Source organism: Oncorhynchus keta, unplaced genomic scaffold (assembly GCF_023373465.1).
Source record: "Oncorhynchus keta strain PuntledgeMale-10-30-2019 unplaced genomic scaffold, Oket_V2 Un_contig_1770_pilon_pilon, whole genome shotgun sequence".
Classification (NCBI taxonomy): domain Eukaryota; kingdom Metazoa; phylum Chordata; class Actinopteri; order Salmoniformes; family Salmonidae; genus Oncorhynchus; species Oncorhynchus keta.
In genome coordinates this window covers 20,461-42,432 of record NW_026280537.1, presented here as the reverse complement: position 1 = coordinate 42,432, position 21,972 = coordinate 20,461, and the positions used below count along the sequence as shown (strand labels likewise).

The 21,972-nt window shown below is 51.1% G+C and overlaps 1 protein-coding gene and 1 pseudogene across 1 annotated transcript; one reads left to right on the top strand and one right to left on the bottom strand.

Annotated features, from left to right (window-relative positions):
• Positions 1-289: 289 nt before the first annotated feature.
• Positions 290-1,011, bottom strand: akap14 (A-kinase anchoring protein 14). The gene is given in 2 exon segments (XM_052503698.1): positions 290-434; positions 437-1,011. Coding segments are annotated over 2 exon segments (516 nt in total). The 5' UTR covers positions 876-1,011; the 3' UTR covers positions 290-357.
• A 1,027-nt stretch (positions 1,012-2,038) lies between these two features.
• On the top strand, positions 2,039-21,720 carry LOC118382324 (calcium-independent phospholipase A2-gamma-like; annotated as a pseudogene).
• Positions 21,721-21,972: the final 252 nt, after the last annotated feature.

Sequence of the window (21,972 nt, the reverse complement as noted above, 5' to 3'; positions counted from 1 at the left end):
GAAATGGGCTGTCGTAAACTCAATGATGATTGGCGAGCTGATGCTGCTTTGCCAGTTAGCTAACCCAGCATAAAATAAATTAACGTTAGGTACTAGCTGCTGTGTTGTATCGCTAGTTAGCAAAAAAAAAAACGACCGAGTTGTTGTAAAACACATAGTTTCGCTGATATGCAGCTATGTTTTTTTTCCAACTCTTCGCAGTGAAGGCAGTGGTCCCTTTATTGATACAAGCCCATGTAAATGACTCGTGTGTTCCTCTTTGGCCTGGAAATGTCCTCGCTAGGTAACGTTAGGTGTCTCATACGAGATGAATATTCGCCACAGAAACGTTAGCTGTCCATTCCAATGTTTACATTGCTAAAAGTCGACAGTATTCTGGAGCAACGTTTTGCTCTCGATGACGTCTTTCAGCCACTTCTCCCTGAACCTCGTTTCCCTGGCCTGTGTGTCAGCCTGTTCGACTCCACTAGAAAGTACACCTCCACGGGCAAAGTCTGAGGTTTGATCTTGGAAATCACAATGACAAAGTAGACACTGGCAGTCGCCTTGGGGATCGGGGTGCGTCGGGTAGGGATGCTCCATTGTGCCCGGTAGTGGTACTGTTTGTGAAACTCATGATCCGTCTCCTCGAGGAATACTAGGCTAAAAAGCCAGCTGGTGTGCACCTCCCATGTGTGGATGTACTCCTCGATTCGCACTTTCCCCAGTTCAATTGTAAAGTCCTTGCAAGTTATCCATTCTATGTTTCTAAACTCGTATTCGGTGGAGTCTTCCACCACTTGCTGGTGGCCGAGGGCACCGCGTGCGTTCTCCAGTACATTTTTCACGATTTCAGATGCTCTCAAGCTTAGGTTTGATGAAGGCCTCTCGTCCATCGTGTTTCTCTTCGTATATCAAAACTTACGTTGATAAAGTATTTGGAAACCCGTAGATATCATTCGTTTTCTACACTGGAAAACGAATGTTGTTGTTTTGAAAGGTTTCCATGGCTACCATGGAACAGAAGGAACATCCGGGGATTTGATAGCACTGGTTGGCCATTCAAACCCTATCTATTTTTTGTGTGGGACAAATACCTTTGTTCATTCTAATGAGGGGCTCCATTGTGGTTTTACTTTAGGCTAAATGATATGTTTATTTAGCTAGACTTTGCACAAAGTCCTCTGACATCCATTGGCTTTCTTTCTCAGATATTCTAGGAGGCAGCTTCATTCCTAGATGACCTATGCTGGATCAGAGCCAAGAGGACTGACCCAGTCTCCAGAGGTTGTCCGAACTGACCCAGTCTCCAGAGGTTGTCCTAACTGACCCAGTCTCCAGAGGTTGTCCTAACTGACCCAGTCTCCAGAGGTTGTCCTAACTGACCCAGTCTCCAGAGGTTGTCCTAACTGACCCAGTCTCCAGAGGTTGTCCTAACTGACCCAGTCTCCAGAGGTTGTCCTAACTGACCCAGTCTCCAGAGGTTGTCCTAACTGACCCAGTCTCCAGAGGTTGTCCTAACTGACCCAGTCTCCAGAGGTTGTCCTAACTGACCCAGTCTCCAGAGGTTGTCCTAACTGACCCAGTCTCCAGAGGTTGTCCGAACTGACCCAGTCTCCAGAGGTTGTCCTAACTGACCCAGTCTCCAGAGGTTGTCCTAACTGACCCAGTCTCCAGAGGTTGTCCTAACTGACCCAGTCTCCAGAGGTTGTCCTAACTGACCCAGTCTCCAGAGGTTGTCCTAACTGATCCCAGTCTCCAGAGGTTGTCCTAACTGACCCAGTCTCCAGAGGTTGTCCTAACTGACCCAGTCTCCAGAGGTTGTCCTAACTGACCCAGTCTCCAGAGGTTGTCCTAACTGACCCAGTCTCCAGAGGTTGTCCTAACTGACCCAGTCTCCAGAGGTTGTCCTAACTGACCCAGTCTCCAGAGGTTGTCCTAACTGACCCAGTCTCCAGAGGTTGTCCTAACTGACCCAGTCTCCAGAGGTTGTCCTAACTGACCCAGTCTCCAGAGGTTGTCCTAACCCAGTCTCCAGAGGTTGTCCCAGTCTCCAGAGGTTGTCCTAACTGACCCAGTCTCCAGAGGTTGTCCTAACTGACCCAGTCTCCAGAGGTTGTCCTAACTGACCCAGTCTCCAGAGGTTGTCCTAACTGACCCAGTCTCCAGAGGTTGTCCTAACTGACCCAGTCTCCAGAGGTTGTCCTAACTGACCCAGTCTCCAGAGGTTGTCCTAACTGACCCAGTCTCCAGAGGTTGTCCTAACTGACCCAGTCTCCAGAGGTTGTCCTAACTGACCCAGTCTCCAGAGGTTGTCCGAACTGACCCAGTCTCCAGAGGTTGTCCGAACTGACCCAGTCTCCAGAGGTTGTCCTAACTGACCCAGTCTCCAGAGGTTGTCCTAACTGACCCAGTCTCCAGAGGTTGTCCTAACTGACCCAGTCTCCAGAGGTTGTCCTAACTGACCCAGTCTCCAGAGGTTGTCCTAACTGACCCAGTCTCCAGAGGTTGTCCTAACTGACCCAGTCTCCAGAGGTTGTCCTAACTGACCCAGTCTCCAGAGGTTGTCCTAACTGACCCAGTCTCCAGAGGTTGTCCTAACTGACCCAGTCTCCAGAGGTTGTCCTAACTGACCCAGTCTCCAGAGGTTGTCCTAACTGACCCAGTCTCCAGAGGTTGTCCTAACTGACCCAGTCTCCAGAGGTTGTCCTAACTGACCCAGTCTCCAGGGGTTGTCCTAACTGACCCAGTCTCCAGGGGTTGTCCTAACTGACCCAGTCTCCAGAGGTTGTCCTAACTGACCCAGTCTCCAGAGGTTGTCCTAACTGACCCAGTCTCCAGAGGTTGTCCTAACTGACCCAGTCTCCAGAGGTTGTCCTAACTGACCCAGTCTCCAGAGGTTGTCCTAACTGACCCAGTCTCCAGAGGTTGTCCTAACTGACCCAGTCTCCAGAGGTTGTCCTAACTGACCCAGTCTCCAGAGGTTGTCCTAACTGACCCAGTCTCCAGAGGTTGTCCTAACTGAACACAGACCACACAAGTGAAGGAGATGACCCATCAAGTCCTATTCCCGTATCATCACTGGCACAAGCAAGGCTGTAGTCCAGTCATACCATTTTAACTCTCTCCTGTCTCTGGTGTGAGCTGACGCATGTCGCGGATCAGGAACACGCTCAACACTGTAACTAAAGCAGTAAGTGGCAGCGACCTCCTCTCCAAGATCTCCCGCCTTAAGCCCAGTGCCGCAGCCGCCCATGCAGAGAAGGTACAGGCCGAAGTGGAGCCTCTGACTCCATCTCCAACCCCGGCAGCTAGTGACCCTTCAGCTGCTGCAATACACATGAAGCCACCAGAGCAGGATCAGACAGTAGGACAGGACCAGAACAATGGAGAGGAGGGGAAGGAGAATCAGCCACTTCAGGCTTTAGAGAAACCCTTCATGGCCAACGTCAAGCCCAAACAGAGCCTCGCCACATCAGTGGCTAACTCCGCCGCATCAGTGGCTATATCCACCGCTAGCCCTCGCAAGTTTAGAGAAACCCTTCATGGCCAACGTCAAGCCCAAACAGAGCCTCGCCACATCAGTGGCTAACTCCTGCCGCATCAGTGGCTAGATCCACCGCTAGCTCCTCGTCAGCCATTGCCAAGCAGACGTTACAGCTGTTCCAACCAGAGGCCCTGTCCACCAACATGGACGAGACATACAGCACCTTGTCTCAACACGTGTCGACTACTTTGGTAGTTGTACTAGTCTATCAACAGGAGATGACAAGAAGCCTCACCATCTAAATGACAATGCTCAAGCATCCATGTCCTCCAAGCCTGCTCTCAGTCTACGCTATCAGAGTACTAAGAGCGGGGACCACATCCCCGTTCAGTACCTGTGGCAGCTGAGACCAAGGCTATCCAGGGCAAGGCAGCTACCCCACAGCCGATTCCTCCCTGGAGGAGGTCTTACCGCCGTTTGAACCTCGGGTGTTCCCACCCGAGAGAGCCCTGCCACAGACAGTACTTCCTCTGACCCAGTCACCCATACCCCCACCCTAACACCCTCTAAAAAAGGGGGTTTGGGCAGTATCTGTCTGACCTCGTCCCAATGTTCAGGCATTCTTTGGCAACTACATAGCACCCTTGGTACCTAGTAAGTTCAGAGCTGACCCCAAGAGCGTCACAGCAGCAGTTGAAGAGAAGACTACTGAGGCGGCTGTGAGGAAGCCTGGAGAGAAGATGGAGACTGAGGAGGAGAAGAAGAATGCTGAAGAGGGGGCCAAGAAACTACTGCTGAGCCAGAGAGAGAAGGTACTGAAACTGATTCATATAAATGAATGATTCTTGTGAATTAATTAAAATTCACTTTTAATACCCTGTCATTTTGAAGTGTCTTACCCTGTCCGTTTGAAGTGTCTTACCCTGTCCGTTTGAAGTGTCTTACCCTGTCCGTTTGAAGTGTCTTACCCTGTCCGTTTGAAGTGTCTTACCCTGTCCGTTTGAAGTGTCTTACCCTGTCCGTTTGAAGTGTCTTACCCTGTCCGTTTGAAGTGTCTTACCCTGTCCGTTTGAAGTGTCTTACCCTGTCCGTTTGAAGTTCATGTTCAATGATCTAGGACAGAGGGAAAACATTACACACAATGATTACCTTATATCTCATTGTGATATACATTTTTTAAAAAGGATCCTGGATATGTTCTGTGCCCTCCCATCCCAGATCATAGCCCGGGTGAGTATGGACAACAGGACCAGAGCCTTGGTGCAGGGCATCCAGAAAGCCACAGACATGAACATCCACACCAGCCGTGTGGAGGAGCTTAGCCTGCATCTTCTGGAGTACCCTGAGACACGCGGCGTGGCCGTCAAGGTGTGGGGCTGTTTCTGTAGACAATGTAAACTTCAATCCTTGTAGATACACTGTGGGTATATTTACATTCATATTTTAGTCATGTAGCAGAAGCACTGATAGACCAACTTCCAATCAGTGCATTCAACTAAGATGGGTACATGTAGAAGTGTGTGAATTTCTCCCCCAGGAGAGGGTGATCCCGTGCCTGTTGCGTCTGAGGCAGACCAGAGACCCCCGGCTCCAGGCTGCAGTGAGAGAGGCCCTGGCCCTGGTGGGATACACAGACCCTGTGAAGGGCCAGGGTATACGGATCCTGGCCATCGATGGAGGGGGACCAGGGGTCTGGTAGCCCTGCAGACCCTACACAAACTGCAGACACTGACAGGCAAACCCATCTACCAGCTGTTTGACTACATCTGTGGGGTCAGCACAGGTAGGCTGTTTCACCAAGCTCCCTGTATTGTCTACAACATGATATCGCTCCACACTACTAGGGCTGGTTTCCTAGACAGATCAGGCCTAGTCCTGAGAACAATTGTCCCAGCATCGTCAGGGTTAGGGGAGGGTTTGGGCCTGGCGCAAACCCTAGCGACTCCTGTGGTGGGCCTGGCGCATGTACTCTGACACGGTCGCCAGCTGTATGGTGTTTCCTCTGACACGTTGGTTCGGCTGGCTTCCGGGTTAAGCGAGCTGTGTGTCAAGAGGCAGTATGGCTTGGCGAGGTCGTGTTTCGGAGGACGCATGGCTCTCAACCTTCGCCTCTCCCTCTGTACGGGAGTTGCAGCGATGGGACAAGACTGTAACTACCAATTGGATATCATGACATTGGGGAGGATAATACTTTGTTTAAAATCTGAAAGTCCTGTTTGGCACGTGGCATCTTAACACGATGAACCCCTGTCCCTCAGGTGCCATCCTGGCCTTCATGTTGGGGCTGTTCCAGATTCCTCTGGATGATTGTGAGGAACTCTACAGGAAGCTGGGTTCTGATGTGTTCAAACAGAACGTCATCGTGGGAACCGTCAAGATGGGCTGGAGCCACGCCTTCTACGACAGCCAGATCTGGGAGAACATCCTCAAGTGAGTACAGTACCCTGCTGCTCCGACTAGTATACTGTCATGTCAGAACCCTGCTGCTCCGTACCCTGCTGCTCCGACTAGTATACTGTCATGTCAGTACCCTGCTGCTCCGTCTAGGATACTGTCATGTCAGTACCCTGCTGCTCCGTCTAGGATACTGTCATGTCAGTACCCTGCTGCTCCGTCTAGGATACTGTCATGTCAGTACCCTGCTGCTCCGTCTAGTATACTGTCATGTCAGTACCCTGCTGCTCCGTCTAGTATACTGTCATGTCAGTACCCTGCTGCTCCGTCTAGGATACTGTCATGTCAGTACCCTGCTGCTCCGTCTAGGATACTGTCATGTCAGTACCCTGCTGCTCCGTCTAGTATACTGTCATGTCAGTACCCTGCTGCTCCGTCTAGGATACTGTCATGTCAGTACCCTGCTGCTCCGTCTAAGATACTGTCATGTCAGTACCCTGCTGCTCCGTCTAGGATACTGTCATGTCAGTACCCTGCTGCTCCGACTAGTATACTGTCATGTCAGTACCCTGCTGCTCCGTCTAGTACCCTGTCGTGTCAGTACCCTGCTGCTCCGACTAGTATACTGTCATGTCAGTACCCTGCTGCTCCGACTAGTATACTGTCATGTCAGTACCCTGCTGCTCCGTCTAGTATACTGTCATGTCAGTACCCTGCTGCTCCGACTAGTATACTGTCATGTCAGTACCCTGCTGCTCCGACTAGTATACTGTCATGTCAGTACCCTGCTGCTCCGTCTAGGATACTGTCATGTCAGAACCCTGCTGCTCCGTCTAGGATACTGTCATGTCAGAACTCTGCTGCTCCGCACCCTGCTACTCCGACTAGTATACTGTCATGTCAGTACCCTGCTGCTCCGTCTAGTACCCTGTCATGTCAGTACCCTGCTGCTCCGTCTAGTACCCTGTCATGTCAGTACCCTGCTGCTCCGTCTAGGATACTGTCATGTCAGTACCCTGCTGCTCCGTCTAGTATACTGTCATGTCAGTACCCTGCTGCTCCGTCTAGGATACTGTCATGTCAGTACCCTGCTGCTCAGTCTAGGATACTGTCATGTCAGTACCCTGCTGCTCCGTTTAGTATACTGTCATGTCAGTACCCTGCTGCTCCGTCTAGTATACTGTCATGTCAGTACCCTGCTGCCCGTCTAGTATACTGTCATGTCAGTACCCTGCTGCTCCATCTAGGATACTGTCATGTCAGTATCCTGCTGCTCCGTCTAGGATACTGTCATGTCAGTACCCTGCTGCTCCGTCCCTGCTGCTCTGTCTAGGATACTGTCATGTCAGTACACTGCTGCTCCATCTAGTATACTGTCATGTCAGTACCCTGCTGCTCCATCTAGTATACTGTCATGTCAGTACCCTGCTGCTCCGTCTAGGATACTGTCATGTCAGTACCCTGCTGCTCCGTCTAGTATACTGTCATGTCAGTACCCTGCTGCTCCGTCTAGGATACTGTTATGTCAGTACCCTGCTGCTCCGTCTAGGATACTGTCATGTCAGTACCCTGCTGCTCCGTCTAGTATACTGTCATGTCAGAACCCTGCTGCTCCGACTAGTATACTGTCATGTCAGTACCCTGCTGCTCCGTCTAGGATACTGTCATGTCAGTACCCTGCTGCTCCGTCTAGGGGTACTGTCATGTCAGTACCCTGCTGCTCCGCCTAGGATACTGTCATGTCAGTACCCTGCTGCTCCGTCTAGTATACTGTCATGTCAGAACCCTGCTGCTCCGACTAGTATACTGTCATGTCAGTACCCTGCTGCTCCGTATAGTACCCTGTCATGTAAGTACCCTGCTGCTCCGTCTAGGATACTGTCGTGTCAGTACCCTGCTGCTCCGTCTAGGATACTGTCGTGTCAGTACCCTGCTGCTCCGTCTAGTATACTGTCATGTCAGTACCCTGCTGCTCCATCTAGTATACTGTCATGTCAGAACCCTGCTGCTCCACTAGTATACTGTCATGTCAGTACCCTGCTGCTCCATCTAGTATACTGTCCTGTCAGTACCCTGCTGCTCCGTCTAGGATACTGTCGTGTCAGTACCCTGCTGCCCGTCTAGTATACTGTCATGTCAGTACCCTGCTGCTCCATCTAGTATACCTTCATGTCAGAACCCTGCTGCTCCGACTAGTATACTGTCATGTCAGTACCCTGCTGCTCCATCTAGTATACTGTCCTGTCAGTACCCTGCTGCTCCGTCTAGGATACTGTCGTGTCAGTACCCTGCTGCTCCGTCTAGTATACTGTCATGTCAGTACCCTGCTGCTCCATCTAGTATACTGTCATGTCAGAACCCTGCTGCTCCGACTAGTATACTGTCATGTCAGTACCCTGCTGCTCCATCTAGTATACTGTCATGTCAGTACCCTGCTGTTCCGTCTAGTACCCTGTCATGTCAGTACCCTGCTGCTCCGTTTAGGATACTGTCATGTCAGTACCCTGCTGCTCCGTCTAGGATACTGTCATGTCAGTACCCTGCTGCTCCGTCTAGTATACTGTCATGTCAGTACCCTGCTGTTCCGTCTAGTACCCTGTCATGTCAGTACCCTGCTGCTCCGTCTAGGATACTGTCATGTCAGTACCCTGCTGCTCCGTCTAGGATACTGTCATGTCAGTACCCTGCTGCTCCGTCTAGGATACTGTCATGTCAGTACCCTGCTGCTCCGTCTAGTATACTGTCATGTCAGTACCCTGCTGCTCCGTTTAGTATACTGTCATGTCAGTACCCTGCTGCTCAGTCTAGGATACTGTCATGTCAGTATCCTGCTGCTCCGTCTAGGATACTGTCATGTCAGTACCCTGCCGTCCGCACCCTGCTGCTCTGTCTAGGATACTGTCATGTCAGTACACTGCTGCTCCGTCTAGTATACTGTCATGTCAGAACCCTGCTGCTCCGACTAGTATACTGTCATGTCAGTACCCTGCTGCTCCGTCTAGGATACTGTCATGTCAGTATCCTGCTGCTCGATCTAGGATACTGTCATGTCAGTATCCTGCTGTTCCGTCTAGGATACTGTCATGTCAGTATCCTGCTGCTCCGCCTAGGATACTGTCATGTCAGTACCCCTGCTGCTCCGTACCCTGCTGCTCTGTCTAGATACTGTCATGTCAGTACCCTGCTGCTCCGTCTAGTATACTGTCATGTCAGAACCCTGCTGCTCCGACTAGTATACTGTCATGTCAGTACCCTGCTGCTCCGTCTAGGATACTGTCATGTCAGTACCCTGCTGCTCCGTCTAGGATACTGTCATGTCAGTACCCTGTTGCTCCGTCTAGGATACTGTCATGTCAGTACCCTGCTGCTCCGTCTAGGATACTGTCATGTCAGTACCCTGCTGCTCCGTCTAGGATACTGTCATGTCAGTACCCTGCTGCTCCGCCTAGGATACTGTCATGTCAGTACCCTGCTGCTCCGTCTAGGATACTGTCATGTCAGTACCCTGCTGTTCGTTTAGGATACTGTCATGTCAGTACCCTGTTGCTCCGTCTAGGATACTGTCATGTCAGTACCCTGCTGTTCCGTCTAGGATACTGTCATGTCAGTACCCTGCTGCTCTGTCTAGGATACTGTCATGTCAGTACCCTGCTGCTCCGTCTAGGATACTGTCATGTCAGTACCCTGTTGCTCCGTCTAGGATACTGTCATGTCAGTACCCTGCTGCTCCGTCTAGTATACTGTCATGTCAGTACCCTGCTGCTCCGTCTAGTATACTGTCATGTCAGTACCCTGCTGCTCAGTCTAGGATACTGTCATGTCAGTATCCTGCTGCTCCGTCTAGGATACTGTCATGTCAGTACCCTGCTGCTCCGCACCCTGCTGCTCTGTCTAGGATACTGTCATGTCAGTACCCTGCTGCTCCATCTAGTATACTGTCATGTCAGTACCCTGTTGCTCCGTCTAGGATACTGTCATGTCAGTACCCTGCTGCTCCGTCTAGTATACTGTCATGTCAGTACCCTGCTGCTCCGTCTAGGATACTGTCATGTCAGTACCCTGCTGCTCCGTCTAGTATACTGTCATGTCAGTACCCTGCTGCTCCGTCTAGTATACTGTCATGTCAGTACCCTGCTGCTCCGTCTAGTATACTGTCATGTCAGAACCCTGCTGCTCCGACTAGTATACTGTCATGTCAGTACCCTGCTGCTCCGTCTAGGATACTGTCATGTCAGTACCCTGCTGCTCCGTCTAGGATACTGTCATGTCAGTACCCTGCTGCTCCGTCTAGTATACTGTCATGTCAGTACCCTGCTGCTCCGTCTAGGGTACTGTCATGTCAGTACCCTGCTGCTCCGTCTAGGATACTGTCATGTCAGTACCCTGCTGCTCCGTCTAGGGTACTGTCATGTCAGTACCCTGCTGCTCCGTCTAGGATACTGTCATGTCAGTACCCTGCTGCTCCGTCTAGGATACTGTCATGTCAGTACCCTGCTGCTCCGTCTAGGATACTGTCATGTCAGTACCCTGCTGCTCCGTCTAGTATACTGTCATGTCAGAACCCTGCTGCTCCGACTAGTATACTGTCATGTCAGTACCCTGCTGCTCCGTCTAGGATACTGTCATGTCAGTACCCTGCTGTCCGTCTAGGATACTGTCATGTCAGTACCCTGCTGCTCCGTCTAGGATACTGTCATGTCAGTACCCTGCTGCTCCGTCTAGTATACTGTCATGTCAGTACCCTGCTGCTCCGTCTAGTATACTGTCATGTCAGAACCCTGCTGCTCCGACTAGTATACTGTCATGTCAGTACCCTGCTGCTCCGTCTAGGATACTGTCATGTCAGTACCCTGCTGCTCCGTCTAGGATACTGTCATGTCAGTACCCTGCTGCCCGTCTAGGATACTGTCATGTCAGTACCCTGCTGCTCCGTCTAGTATACTGTCATGTCAGAACCCTGCTGCTCCGACTAGTATACTGTCATGTCAGTACCCTGCTGCTCCGTATAGTACCCTGTCATGTCAGTACCCTGCTGCTCCGTCTAGTATACTGTCATGTCAGTACCCTGCTGCTCCGTATAGTACCCTGTCATGTCAGTACCCTGCTGCTCCGTCTAGTATACTGTCATGTCAGTACCCTGCTGCTCGTCTAGGATACTGTCATGTCAGTACCCTGCTGCCCGTCTAGGATACTGTCATGTCAGTACCCTGCTGCTCCGTCTAGGATACTGTCATGTCAGTACCCTGCTGCTCCGTCTAGTATACTGTCATGTCAGAACCCTGCTGCTCCGACTAGTATACTGTCATGTCAGTACCCTGCTGCTCCGTCTAGGATACTGTCATGTCAGTACCCTGTGCTCCGTCTAGGATACTGTCATGTCAGTACCCTGCTGCTCCGTCTAGGATACTGTCATGTCAGTACCCTGCTGCCCGTCTAGGATACTGTCATGTCAGTACCCTGCTGCTCCGTCTAGGATACTGTCATGTCAGTACCCTGCTGCTCCGTCTAGATACTGTCATGTCAGTACCCTGCTGCTCCGTCTAGGATACTGTCATGTCAGAACCCTGCTGCTCCGACTAGTATACTGTCATGTCAGTACCCTGCTGCTCCGTATAGTACCCTGTCATGTCAGTACCCTGCTGCTCCGTCTAGTATACTGTCATGTCAGTACCCTGCTGCTCCGTATAGTACCCTGTCATGTCAGTACCCTGCTGCTCCGTCTAGTATACTGTCATGTCAGTACCCTGCTGCTCCGTCTAGGATACTGTCATGTCAGTACCCTGCTGCTCCGTCTAGGATACTGTCATATCAGTACCCTGCTGCTCCGCCTTTCAGGATACTGTCATGTCAGTACCCTGCTGCTCCGTCTAGTATACTGTCATGTCAGAACCCTGCTGCTCCGACTAGTATACTGTCATGTCAGTACCCTGCTGCTCCGTCTAGGATACTGTCATGTCAGTACCCTGCTGCTCCGTCTAGGATACTGTCATGTCAGTACCCTGCTGCTCCGTCTAGGGGATACTGTCATGTCAGTACCCTGCTGCTCCGTCTAGTATACTGTCATGTCAGAACCCTGCTGCTCCGACTAGTATACTGTCATGTCAGTACCCTGCTGCTCCGTCTAGGATACTGTCGTGTCAGTACCCTGCTGCTCCGTCTAGGATACTGTCGTGTCAGTACCCTGCTGCTCCGTCTACTATACTGTCATGTCAGTACCCTGCTGTTCCGTCTAGTACCCTGTCATGTCAGTACCCTGCTGCCCGTTTAGGATACTGTCATGTCAGTACCCTGCTGCTCCGTCTAGGATACTGTCATGTCAGTACCCTGCTGCTCCGTCTAGGATACTGTCATGTCAGTACCCTGCTGCTCCGTCTAGGATACTGTCATGTCAGTACCCTGCTGCTCCGCTCTAGGATACTGTCATGTCAGTACCCTGCTGCTCCGTCTAGTATACTGTCATGTCAGTACCCTGCTGCTCCGTCTAGTATACTGTCATGTCAGAACCCTGCTGCTCCGACTAGTATACTGTCATGTCAGTACCCTGCTGCTCCGTCTAGTATACTGTCATGTCAGTACCCTGCTGCTCCGTCTAGGATACTGTCATGTCAGTACCCTGCTGCTCCGTCTAGGATACTGTCATGTCAGTACCCTGCTGCTCCGTCTAGGATACTGTCATGTCAGTACCCTGCTGCCCGTCTAGGATACTGTCATGTCAGTACCCTGCTGCTCCGCCTAGGATACTGTCATGTCAGTACCCTGCTGCTCCGTCTAGGATACTGTCATGTCAGTACCCTGCTGCTCCGTCTAGGATACTGTCATGTCAGTACCCTGCTGCTCCGTCTAGGATACTGTCATGTCAGTACCCTGCTGCCCGTTTAGGATACTGTCATGTCAGTACCCTGCTGCTCCGACTAGTATACTGTCATGTCAGTACCCTGCTGCTCCGACTAGTATACTGTCATGTCAGTACCCTGCTGCTCCGTCTAGGATACTGTCATGTCAGTACCCTGCTGCTCCGTCTAGGATACTGTCATGTCAGTACCCTGCTGCTCCGTCTAGGATACTGTCATGTCAGTACCCTGCTGCTCCGTCTAGTATACTGTCATGTCAGTACCCTGCTGCTCCGTCTAGTATACTGTCATGTCAGAACCCTGCTGCTCCGACTAGTATACTGTCATGTCAGTACCCTGCTGCTCCGTCTAGGATACTGTCATGTCAGTACCCTGCTGCTCCGTCTAGGATACTGTCATGTCAGTACCCTGCTGCTCCGTCTAGGATACTGTCATGTCAGTACCCTGCTGCTCCGTCTAGTATACTGTCATGTCAGAACCCTGCTGCTCCGACTAGTATACTGTCATGTCAGTACCCTGCTGCTCCGTATAGTACCCTGTCATGTCAGTACCCTGCTGCTCCGTCTAGGATACTGTCATGTCAGAACCCTGCTGCTCCGACTAGTATACTGTCATGTCAGTACCCTGCTGCTCCGTATAGTACCCTGTCATGTCAGTACCCTGCTGCTCCGTCTAGTATACTGTCATGTCAGTACCCTGCTGCTCCGTATAGTACCCTGTCATGTCAGTACCCTGCTGCTCCGTCTAGTATACTGTCATGTCAGTACCCTGCTGCTCCGTCTAGGATACTGTCATGTCAGTACCCTGCTGCTCCGTCTAGGATACTGTCATATCAGTACCCTGCTGCTCCGTCTAGGATACTGTCATGTCAGTACCCTGCTGCTCCGTCTAGTATACTGTCATGTCAGAACCCTGCTGCTCCGACTAGTATACTGTCATGTCAGTACCCTGCTGCTCCGTCTAGGATACTGTCATGTCAGTACCCTGCTGCTCCGTCTAGGATACTGTCATGTCAGTACCCTGCTGCTCCGTCTAGGATACTGTCATGTCAGTACCCTGCTGCTCCGTCTAGTATACTGTCATGTCAGAACCCTGCTGCTCCGACTAGTATACTGTCATGTCAGTACCCTGCTGCTCCGTCTAGGATACTGTCGTGTCAGTACCCTGCTGCTCCGTCTAGGATACTGTCGTGTCAGTACCCTGCTGCTCCGTCTAGTATACTGTCATGTCAGTACCCTGCTGTTCCGTCTAGTACCCTGTCATGTCAGTACCCTGCTGCTCCGTCTAGGATACTGTCATGTCAGTACCCTGCTGCTCCGTCTAGGATACTGTCATGTCAGTACCCTGCTGCTCCGTCTAGGATACTGTCATGTCAGTACCCTGCTGCTCCGTCTAGTATACTGTCATGTCAGTACCCTGCTGTTCCGTCTAGTACCCTGTCATGTCAGTACCCTGCTGCTCCGTCTAGGATACTGTCATGTCAGTACCCTGCTGCTCCGTCTAGGATACTGTCATGTCAGTACCCTGCTGCTCCGTCTAGTACCCTTTCATGTCAGTACCCTGCTGCTCCGTCTAGGATATTGTCATGTCAGTACCCTGCTGCTCCGTCTAGTATACTGTCATGTCAGTACCCTGCTGCTCCGTCTAGGGTACTGTCATGTCAGTACCCTGCTGCTCCGTCTAGGGTACTGTCATGTCAGTACCCTGCTGCTCCGTCTAGGGTACTGTCATGTCAGTACCCTGCTGCTCCGTCTAGGATACTGTCATGTCAGTACCCTGCTGCTCCATCTAGTATACTGTCATGTCAGTACCCTGCTGCTCCGTCTAGGATACTGTCATGTCAGTACCCTGCTGCTCCATCTAGTATACTGTCATGTCAGTACCCTGCTGCTCCGTCTAGGATACTGTCATGTCAGTACCCTGCTGCTCCATCTAGTATACTGTCATGTCAGTACCCTGCTGCTCCATCTAGTATACTGTCATGTCAGTACCCTGCTGCTCCATCTAGTATACTGTCATGTCAGTACCCTGCTGCTCCATCTAGTATAGTACCCTGCTGCTCCGTCTAGGATACTGTAATGTCAGTACCCTGCTGCTCCGACGAGTATACTGTCATGTCAGTACCCTGCTGCTCCGTCTAGGGTACTGTCATGTCAGTACCCTGCTGCTCCGACTAGTATACTGTCATGTCAGTACCCTGCTGCTCCGACTAGTATACTGTCATGTCAGTACCCTGCTGCTCCATCTAGTATACTGTCATGTCAGTACCCTGCTGCTCCGTCTAGGATACTGTCATGTCAGTACCCTGCTGCTCCGCTAGGATACTGTCATGTCAGTACCCTGCTGCCCGCCTAGGGTACTGTCATGTCAGTACCCTGCTGTCCGTCTAGGGTACTGTAATGTCAGTACCCTGCTGCTCCGTCTAGGGTACTGTAATGTCAGTACCCTGCTGCTCCGTCTAGGGTACTGTAATGTCAGTACCCTGCTGCTCCGACTAGTATACTGTCATGTCAGTACCCTGCTGCTCCGTCTAGTATACTGTCATGTCAGTACCCTGCTGCTCCGTCTAGTATACTGTCATGTCAGTACCCTGCTGCTCCGTCTAGGATACTGTCATGTCAGTACCCTGCTGCTCCGTCTAGGATACTGTCATGTCAGTACCCTGCTGCTCCGTCTAGGATACTGTCATGTCAGTACCCTGCTGCTCCGTCTAGGATACTGTCATGTCAGTACCCTGCTGCTCCGTCTAGTATACTGTCATGTCAGAACCCTGCTGCTCCGACTAGTATACTGTCATGTCAGTACCCTGCTGCTCCGTATAGTACCCTGTCATGTCAGTACCCTGCTGCTCCGTCTAGTATACTGTCATGTCAGTACCCTGCTGCTCCGTATAGTACCCTGTCATGTCAGTACCCTGCTGCTCCGTCTAGTATACTGTCATGTCAGTACCCTGCTGCTCCGTCTAGGATACTGTCATGTCAGTACCCTGCTGCTCCGTCTAGGATACTGTCATGTCAGTACCCTGCTGCTCCGTCTAGGATACTGTCATGTCAGTACCCTGCTGCTCCGTCTAGTATACTGTCATGTCAGAACCCTGCTGCTCCGACTAGTATACTGTCATGTCAGTACCCTGCTGCTCCGTCTAGGATACTGTCATGTCAGTACCCTGCTGCTCCGTCTAGGATACTGTCATGTCAGTACCCTGCTGCTCCGTCTAGGATACTGTCATGTCAGTACCCTGCTGCTCCGTCTAGGATACTGTCATGTCAGTACCCTGCTGCTCCGTCTAGGATACTGTCATGTCAGTACCCTGCTGCTCCGTCTAGGATACTGTCATGTCAGAACCCTGCTGCTCCGACTAGTATACTGTCATGTCAGTACCCTGCTGCTCCGTATAGTACCCTGTCATGTCAGTACCCTGCTGCTCCGTCTAGTATACTGTCATGTCAGTACCCTGCTGCTCCGTATAGTACCCTGTCATGTCAGTACCCTGCTGCTCCGTCTAGTATACTGTCATGTCAGTACCCTGCTGCTCCGTCTAGGATACTGTCATGTCAGTACCCTGCTGCTCCGTCTAGGATACTGTCATATCAGTACCCTGCTGCTCCGTCTAGGATACTGTCATGTCAGTACCCTGCTGCTCCGTCTAGTATACTGTCATGTCAGAACCCTGCTGCTCCGACTAGTATACTGTCATGTCAGTACCCTGCTGCTCCGTCTAGGATACTGTCGTGTCAGTACCCTGCTGCTCCGTCTAGGATACTGTCGTGTCAGTACCCTGCTGCTCCGTCTACTATACTGTCATGTCAGTACCCTGCTGTTCCGTCTAGTACCCTGTCATGTCAGTACCCTGCTGCTCCGTCTAGGATACTGTCATGTCAGTACCCTGCTGCTCCGTCTAGGATACTGTCATGTCAGTACCCTGTTGCTCCGTCTAGGATACTGTCATGTCAGTACCCTGCTGCTCCGTCTAGTATGCTGTCATGTCAGTACCCTGCTGTTCCGTCTAGTACCCTGTCATGTCAGTACCCTGCTGCTCCGTCTAGGATACTGTCATGTCAGTACCCTGCTACTCCGTCTAGGATACTGTCATGTCAGTACCCTGCTGTTCCGTCTAGTACCCTGTCATGTCAGTACCCTGCTGCTCCGTCTAGGATACTGTCATGTCAGTACCCTGCTGCTCCGACTAGTATACTGTCATGTCAGTACCCTGCTGCTCCGACTAGTATACTGTCATGTCAGTACCCTGCTGCTCCGTCTAGGGTACTGTCATGTCAGTACCCTGCTGCTCCGACTAGTATACTGTCATGTCAGTACCCTGCTGCTCCGACTAGTATACTGTCATGTCAGTACCCTGCTGCTCCATCTAGTATACTGTCATGTCAGTACCCTGCTGCTCCGTCTAGGATACTGTCATGTCAGTACCCTGCTGCTCCGTCTAGGATACTGTCATGTCAGTACCCTGCTGCTCCGTCTAGGATACTGTCATGTCAGTACCCTGCTGCTCCGTCTAGGATACTGTCATGTCAGTACCCTGCTGCTCCGTCTAGGGTACTGTAATGTCAGTACCCTGCTGTCCGTCTAGGGTACTGTAATGTCAGTACCCTGCTGCTCCGACTAGTATACTGTCATGTCAGTACCCTGCTGCTCCGTCTAGTATACTGTCATGTCAGAACCCTGCTGCTCCGACTAGTATACTGTCATGTCAGTACCCTGCTGCTCCGTCTAGGATACTGTCATGTCAGTACCCTGCTGCTCCGTCTAGGATACTGTCATGTCAGTACCCTGCTGCTCCGTCTAGGATACTGTCATGTCAGTACCCTGCTGCTCCGTCTAGGATACTGTCATGTCAGTACCCTGCTGCTCCGTCTAGTATACTGTCATGTCAGAACCCTGCTGCTCCGACTAGTATACTGTCATGTCAGTACCCTGCTGCTCCGTATAGTACCCTGTCATGTCAGTACCCTGCTGCTCCGTCTAGTATACTGTCATGTCAGTACCCTGCTGCTCCGTATAGTACCCTGTCATGTCAGTACCCTGCTGCTCCGTCTAGTATACTGTCATGTCAGTACCCTGCTGCTCCGTCTAGGATACTGTCATGTCAGTACCCTGCTGCTCCGTCTAGGATACTGTCATGTCAGTACCCTGCTGCTCCGTCTAGGATACTGTCATGTCAGTACCCTGCTGCTCCGTCTAGTATACTGTCATGTCAGAACCCTGCTGCTCCGACTAGTATACTGTCATGTCAGTACCCTGCTGCTCCGTCTAGGATACTGTCATGTCAGTACTCTGCTGCTCCGTCTAGGATACTGTCATGTCAGTACCCTGCTGCTCCGTCTAGGATACTGTCATGTCAGTACCCTGCTGCTCCGTCTAGGATACTGTCATGTCAGTACCCTGCTGCTCCGTCTAGGATACTGTCATGTCAGTACCCTGCTGCTCCGTCTAGGATACTGTCATGTCAGAACCCTGCTGCTCCGACTAGTATACTGTCATGTCAGTACCCTGCTGCTCCGTATAGTACCCTGTCATGTCAGTACCCTGCTGCTCCGTCTAGTATACTGTCATGTCAGTACCCTGCTGCTCCGTATAGTACCCTGTCATGTCAGTACCCTGCTGCTCCGTCTAGTATACTGTCATGTCAGTACCCTGCTGCTCCGTCTAGGATACTGTCATGTCAGTACCCTGCTGCTCCGTCTAGGATACTGTCATATCAGTACCCTGCTGCTCCGTCTAGGATACTGTCATGTCAGTACCCTGCTGCTCCGTCTAGTATACTGTCATGTCAGAACCCTGCTGCTCCGACTAGTATACTGTCATGTCAGTACCCTGCTGCTCCGTCTAGTATACTGTCATGTCAGTACCCTGCTGCTCCGTCTAGGATACTGTCATGTCAGTACCCTGCTGCTCCGTCTAGTATACTGTCATGTCAGAACCCTGCTGCTCCGACTAGTATACTGTCATGTCAGTACCCTGCTGCTCCGTCTAGTACCCTGTCATGTCAGTACCCTGCTGCTCCGTCTAGGATACTGTCGTGTCAGTACCCTGCTGCTCCGTCTAGGATACTGTCGTGTCAGTACCCTGCTGTTCCGTCTAGTACCCTGTCATGTCAGTACCCTGCTGCTCCGTCTAGGATACTGTCATGTCAGTACCCTGCTGCTCCGTCTAGGATACTGTCATGTCAGTACCCTGCTGCTCCGTCTAGGATACTGTCATGTCAGTACCCTGCTGCTCCGTCTAGGATACTGTCATGTCAGTACCCTGCTGCTCCGTCTAGTACACTGTCATGTCAGTACCCTGCTGTTCCGTCTAGTACCCTGTCATGTCAGTACCCTGCTGCTCCGTCTAGGATACTGTCATGTCAGTACCCTGCTGCTCCGTCTAGGATACTGTCATGTCAGTACCCTGCTGCTCCGTCTAGTACCCTTTCATGTCAGTACCCTGCTGCTCCGTCTAGGATATTGTCATGTCAGTACCCTGCTGCTCCGTCTAGTATACTGTCATGTCAGTACCCTGCTGCTCCGTCTAGGGTACTGTCATGTCAGTACCCTGCTGCTCCATCTAGTATACTGTCATGTCAGTACCCTGCTGCTCCATCTAGTATACTGTCATGTCAGTACCCTGCTGCTCCGTCTAGGATACTGTCATGTCAGTACCCTGCTGCTCCGTCTAGGATACTGTCATGTCAGTACCCTGCTGCTCCGTCTAGGATACTGTCATGTCAGTACCCTGCTGCTCCGTCTAGTATACTGTCATGTCAGTACCCTGCTGCTCCGTCTAGGATACTGTCATGTCAGTACCCTGCTGCTCCATCTAGTATACTGTCATGTCAGTACCCTGCTGCTCCATCTAGTATACTGTCATGTCAGTACCCTGCTGCTCCATCTAGTATACTGTCATGTCAGTACCCTGCTGCTCCGTCTAGGATACTGTAATGTCAGTACCCTGCTGCTCCGACTAGTATACTGTCATGTCAGTACCCTGCTGCTCCGTCTAGGGTACTGTCATGTCAGTACCCTGCTGCTCCGACTAGTATACTGTCATGTCAGTACCCTGCTGCTCCGACTAGTATACTGTCATGTCAGTACCCTGCTGCTCCATCTAGTATACTGTCATGTCAGTACCCTGCTGCTCCGTCTAGGATACTGTCATGTCAGTACCCTGCTGCTCCGTCTAGGATACTGTCATGTCAGTACCCTGCTGCTCCGTCTAGGGTACTGTCATGTCAGTACCCTGCTGCTCCGTCTAGGGTACTGTAATGTCAGTACCCTGCTGCTCCGTCTAGGGTACTGTAATGTCAGTACCCTGCTGCTCCGACTAGTGTACTGTCATGTCAGTACCCTGCTGCTCCATCTAGTATACTGTCATGTCAGTACCCTGCTGCTCCGTCTAGGGTACTGTAATGTCAGTACCCTGCTGCTCCGACTAGTATACTGTCATGTCAGTACCCTGCTGCTCCATCTAGTATACTGTCATGTCAGTACCCTGCTGCTCCGTCTAGTATACTGTCATGTCAGTACCCTGCTGCTCCGTCTAGGATACTGTCATGTCAGTACCCTGCTGCTCCGTCTAGGGTACCCTGTCATGTCAGTACCCTGCTGCTCCGTCTAGGGTACTGTCATGTCAGTACCCTGCTGCTCCGTCTAGGGTACTGTCATGTCAGTACCCTGCTGCTCCGTCTAGGATACTGTCATGTCAGTACCCTGCTGCTCCGTCTAGGGTACTGTCATGTCAGTACCCTGCTGCTCCGTCTAGGGTACTGTCATGTCAGTACCCTGCTGCTCCGTCTAGGATACTGTCATGTCAGTACCCTGCTGCTCCGTCTAGGATACTGTCATGTCAGTACCCTGCTGCTCCGTCTAGGATACTGTCATGTCAGTACCCTGCTGCTCCGTCTAGGATACTGTCATGTCAGTACCCTGCTGCTCCGTCTAGGATACTGTCATGTCAGTACCCTGCTGCTCCGTCTAGGATACTGTCATGTCAGTACCCTGCTGCTCCGTCTAGGGTACTGTCATGTCAGTACCCTGCTGCTCCGTCTAGGGTACTGTCATGTCAGTGGTCAAATATCTTGACAGTGTAGTCTGACCTATGAAAATCATGTTCTTATTTTGGAGCAGGTAAATTGCAGTATAATTTAGTCTGGTTTGATAATGAAGTGGTGAATGTTTTGTGTGTAACAGGGAGAGAATGGGAGAAGGCCTCATGGTCGAGACAGCCCGGGATCCAAAATGCCCAAAGGTAAGGTTTGATCTATACATCACTTTAACAACCATACACTTACACTGGGAACAAGGACTTAATCAAGTCCATATGGACGGGTCGGCTGACGAGTCACCAAAATGATACGCACACATCGATACGACTGGATGGCCTGCGTTGTTATGATCCTGGACGGTCACATAGCAACAATGACAAGAAGCTGCCATGTAGGGAAGACATGGGACACCATGTCTTGTTTTGAGGGGTTTTGACTCATGTCATGTCAATGCTAATTGGGCTAAAATTCGCTAGCTAGCTAATCAACAACTGTAACGATGCATTTAAGAGACAACAAGTGCTCATTGAAAACATAAATACATTTGCACAATAAACATTGGAGACTAAATATACTTTACATGTTGTTAACAATCTAAGCCAACCCGTCTGTTGTGCACGTTGGTTTTGTTGCTGAACAACCAACCCATCTCTTCTCTCATGAACATGTCTTCATTTAGTTCATGCCTCTGTTCCTCCTCTAGGTGTCAGCAGTGAGCACCATAGTGAACAGGGGTCTGCCTCTGAAGGCCTATGTGTTCAGGAACTACAGCATGCTACCAGGGGTCCGGTCCCACTACATAGGAGACTGTAAACACAAGATGTGGCAGGCCATCAGAGCCTCCTCCGCCGCCCCAGGGTACTTCCAGGAGTATACACTGGGAAAAGACCTGCACCAGGTAACCAATTCATCTATCTCTGTATGTGTAGCTTCAGTACTCTCTCTCTGTTTATCTACCTCAACCTCTCTCTGTTTATCTACCTCAACCTCTCTCTCTCTCTCTGTTTATCTAACTCAACCTCTCTCTCTCTCTATCTACCTCAACCCCTCTCTCTCTCTCTCTGTTGATCTACCTCAACCTCTCTGTTTATCTACCTCAACCTCTCTCTGTTTATCTACCTCAACCCCTCTCTCTCTCTCTCTCTCTCTGTTTATATACCTCAACCCCCCTCTCTCTCTCTCTCTGTTTATATACCTCAACCCCTCTCTCTCTCTCTCTCTCT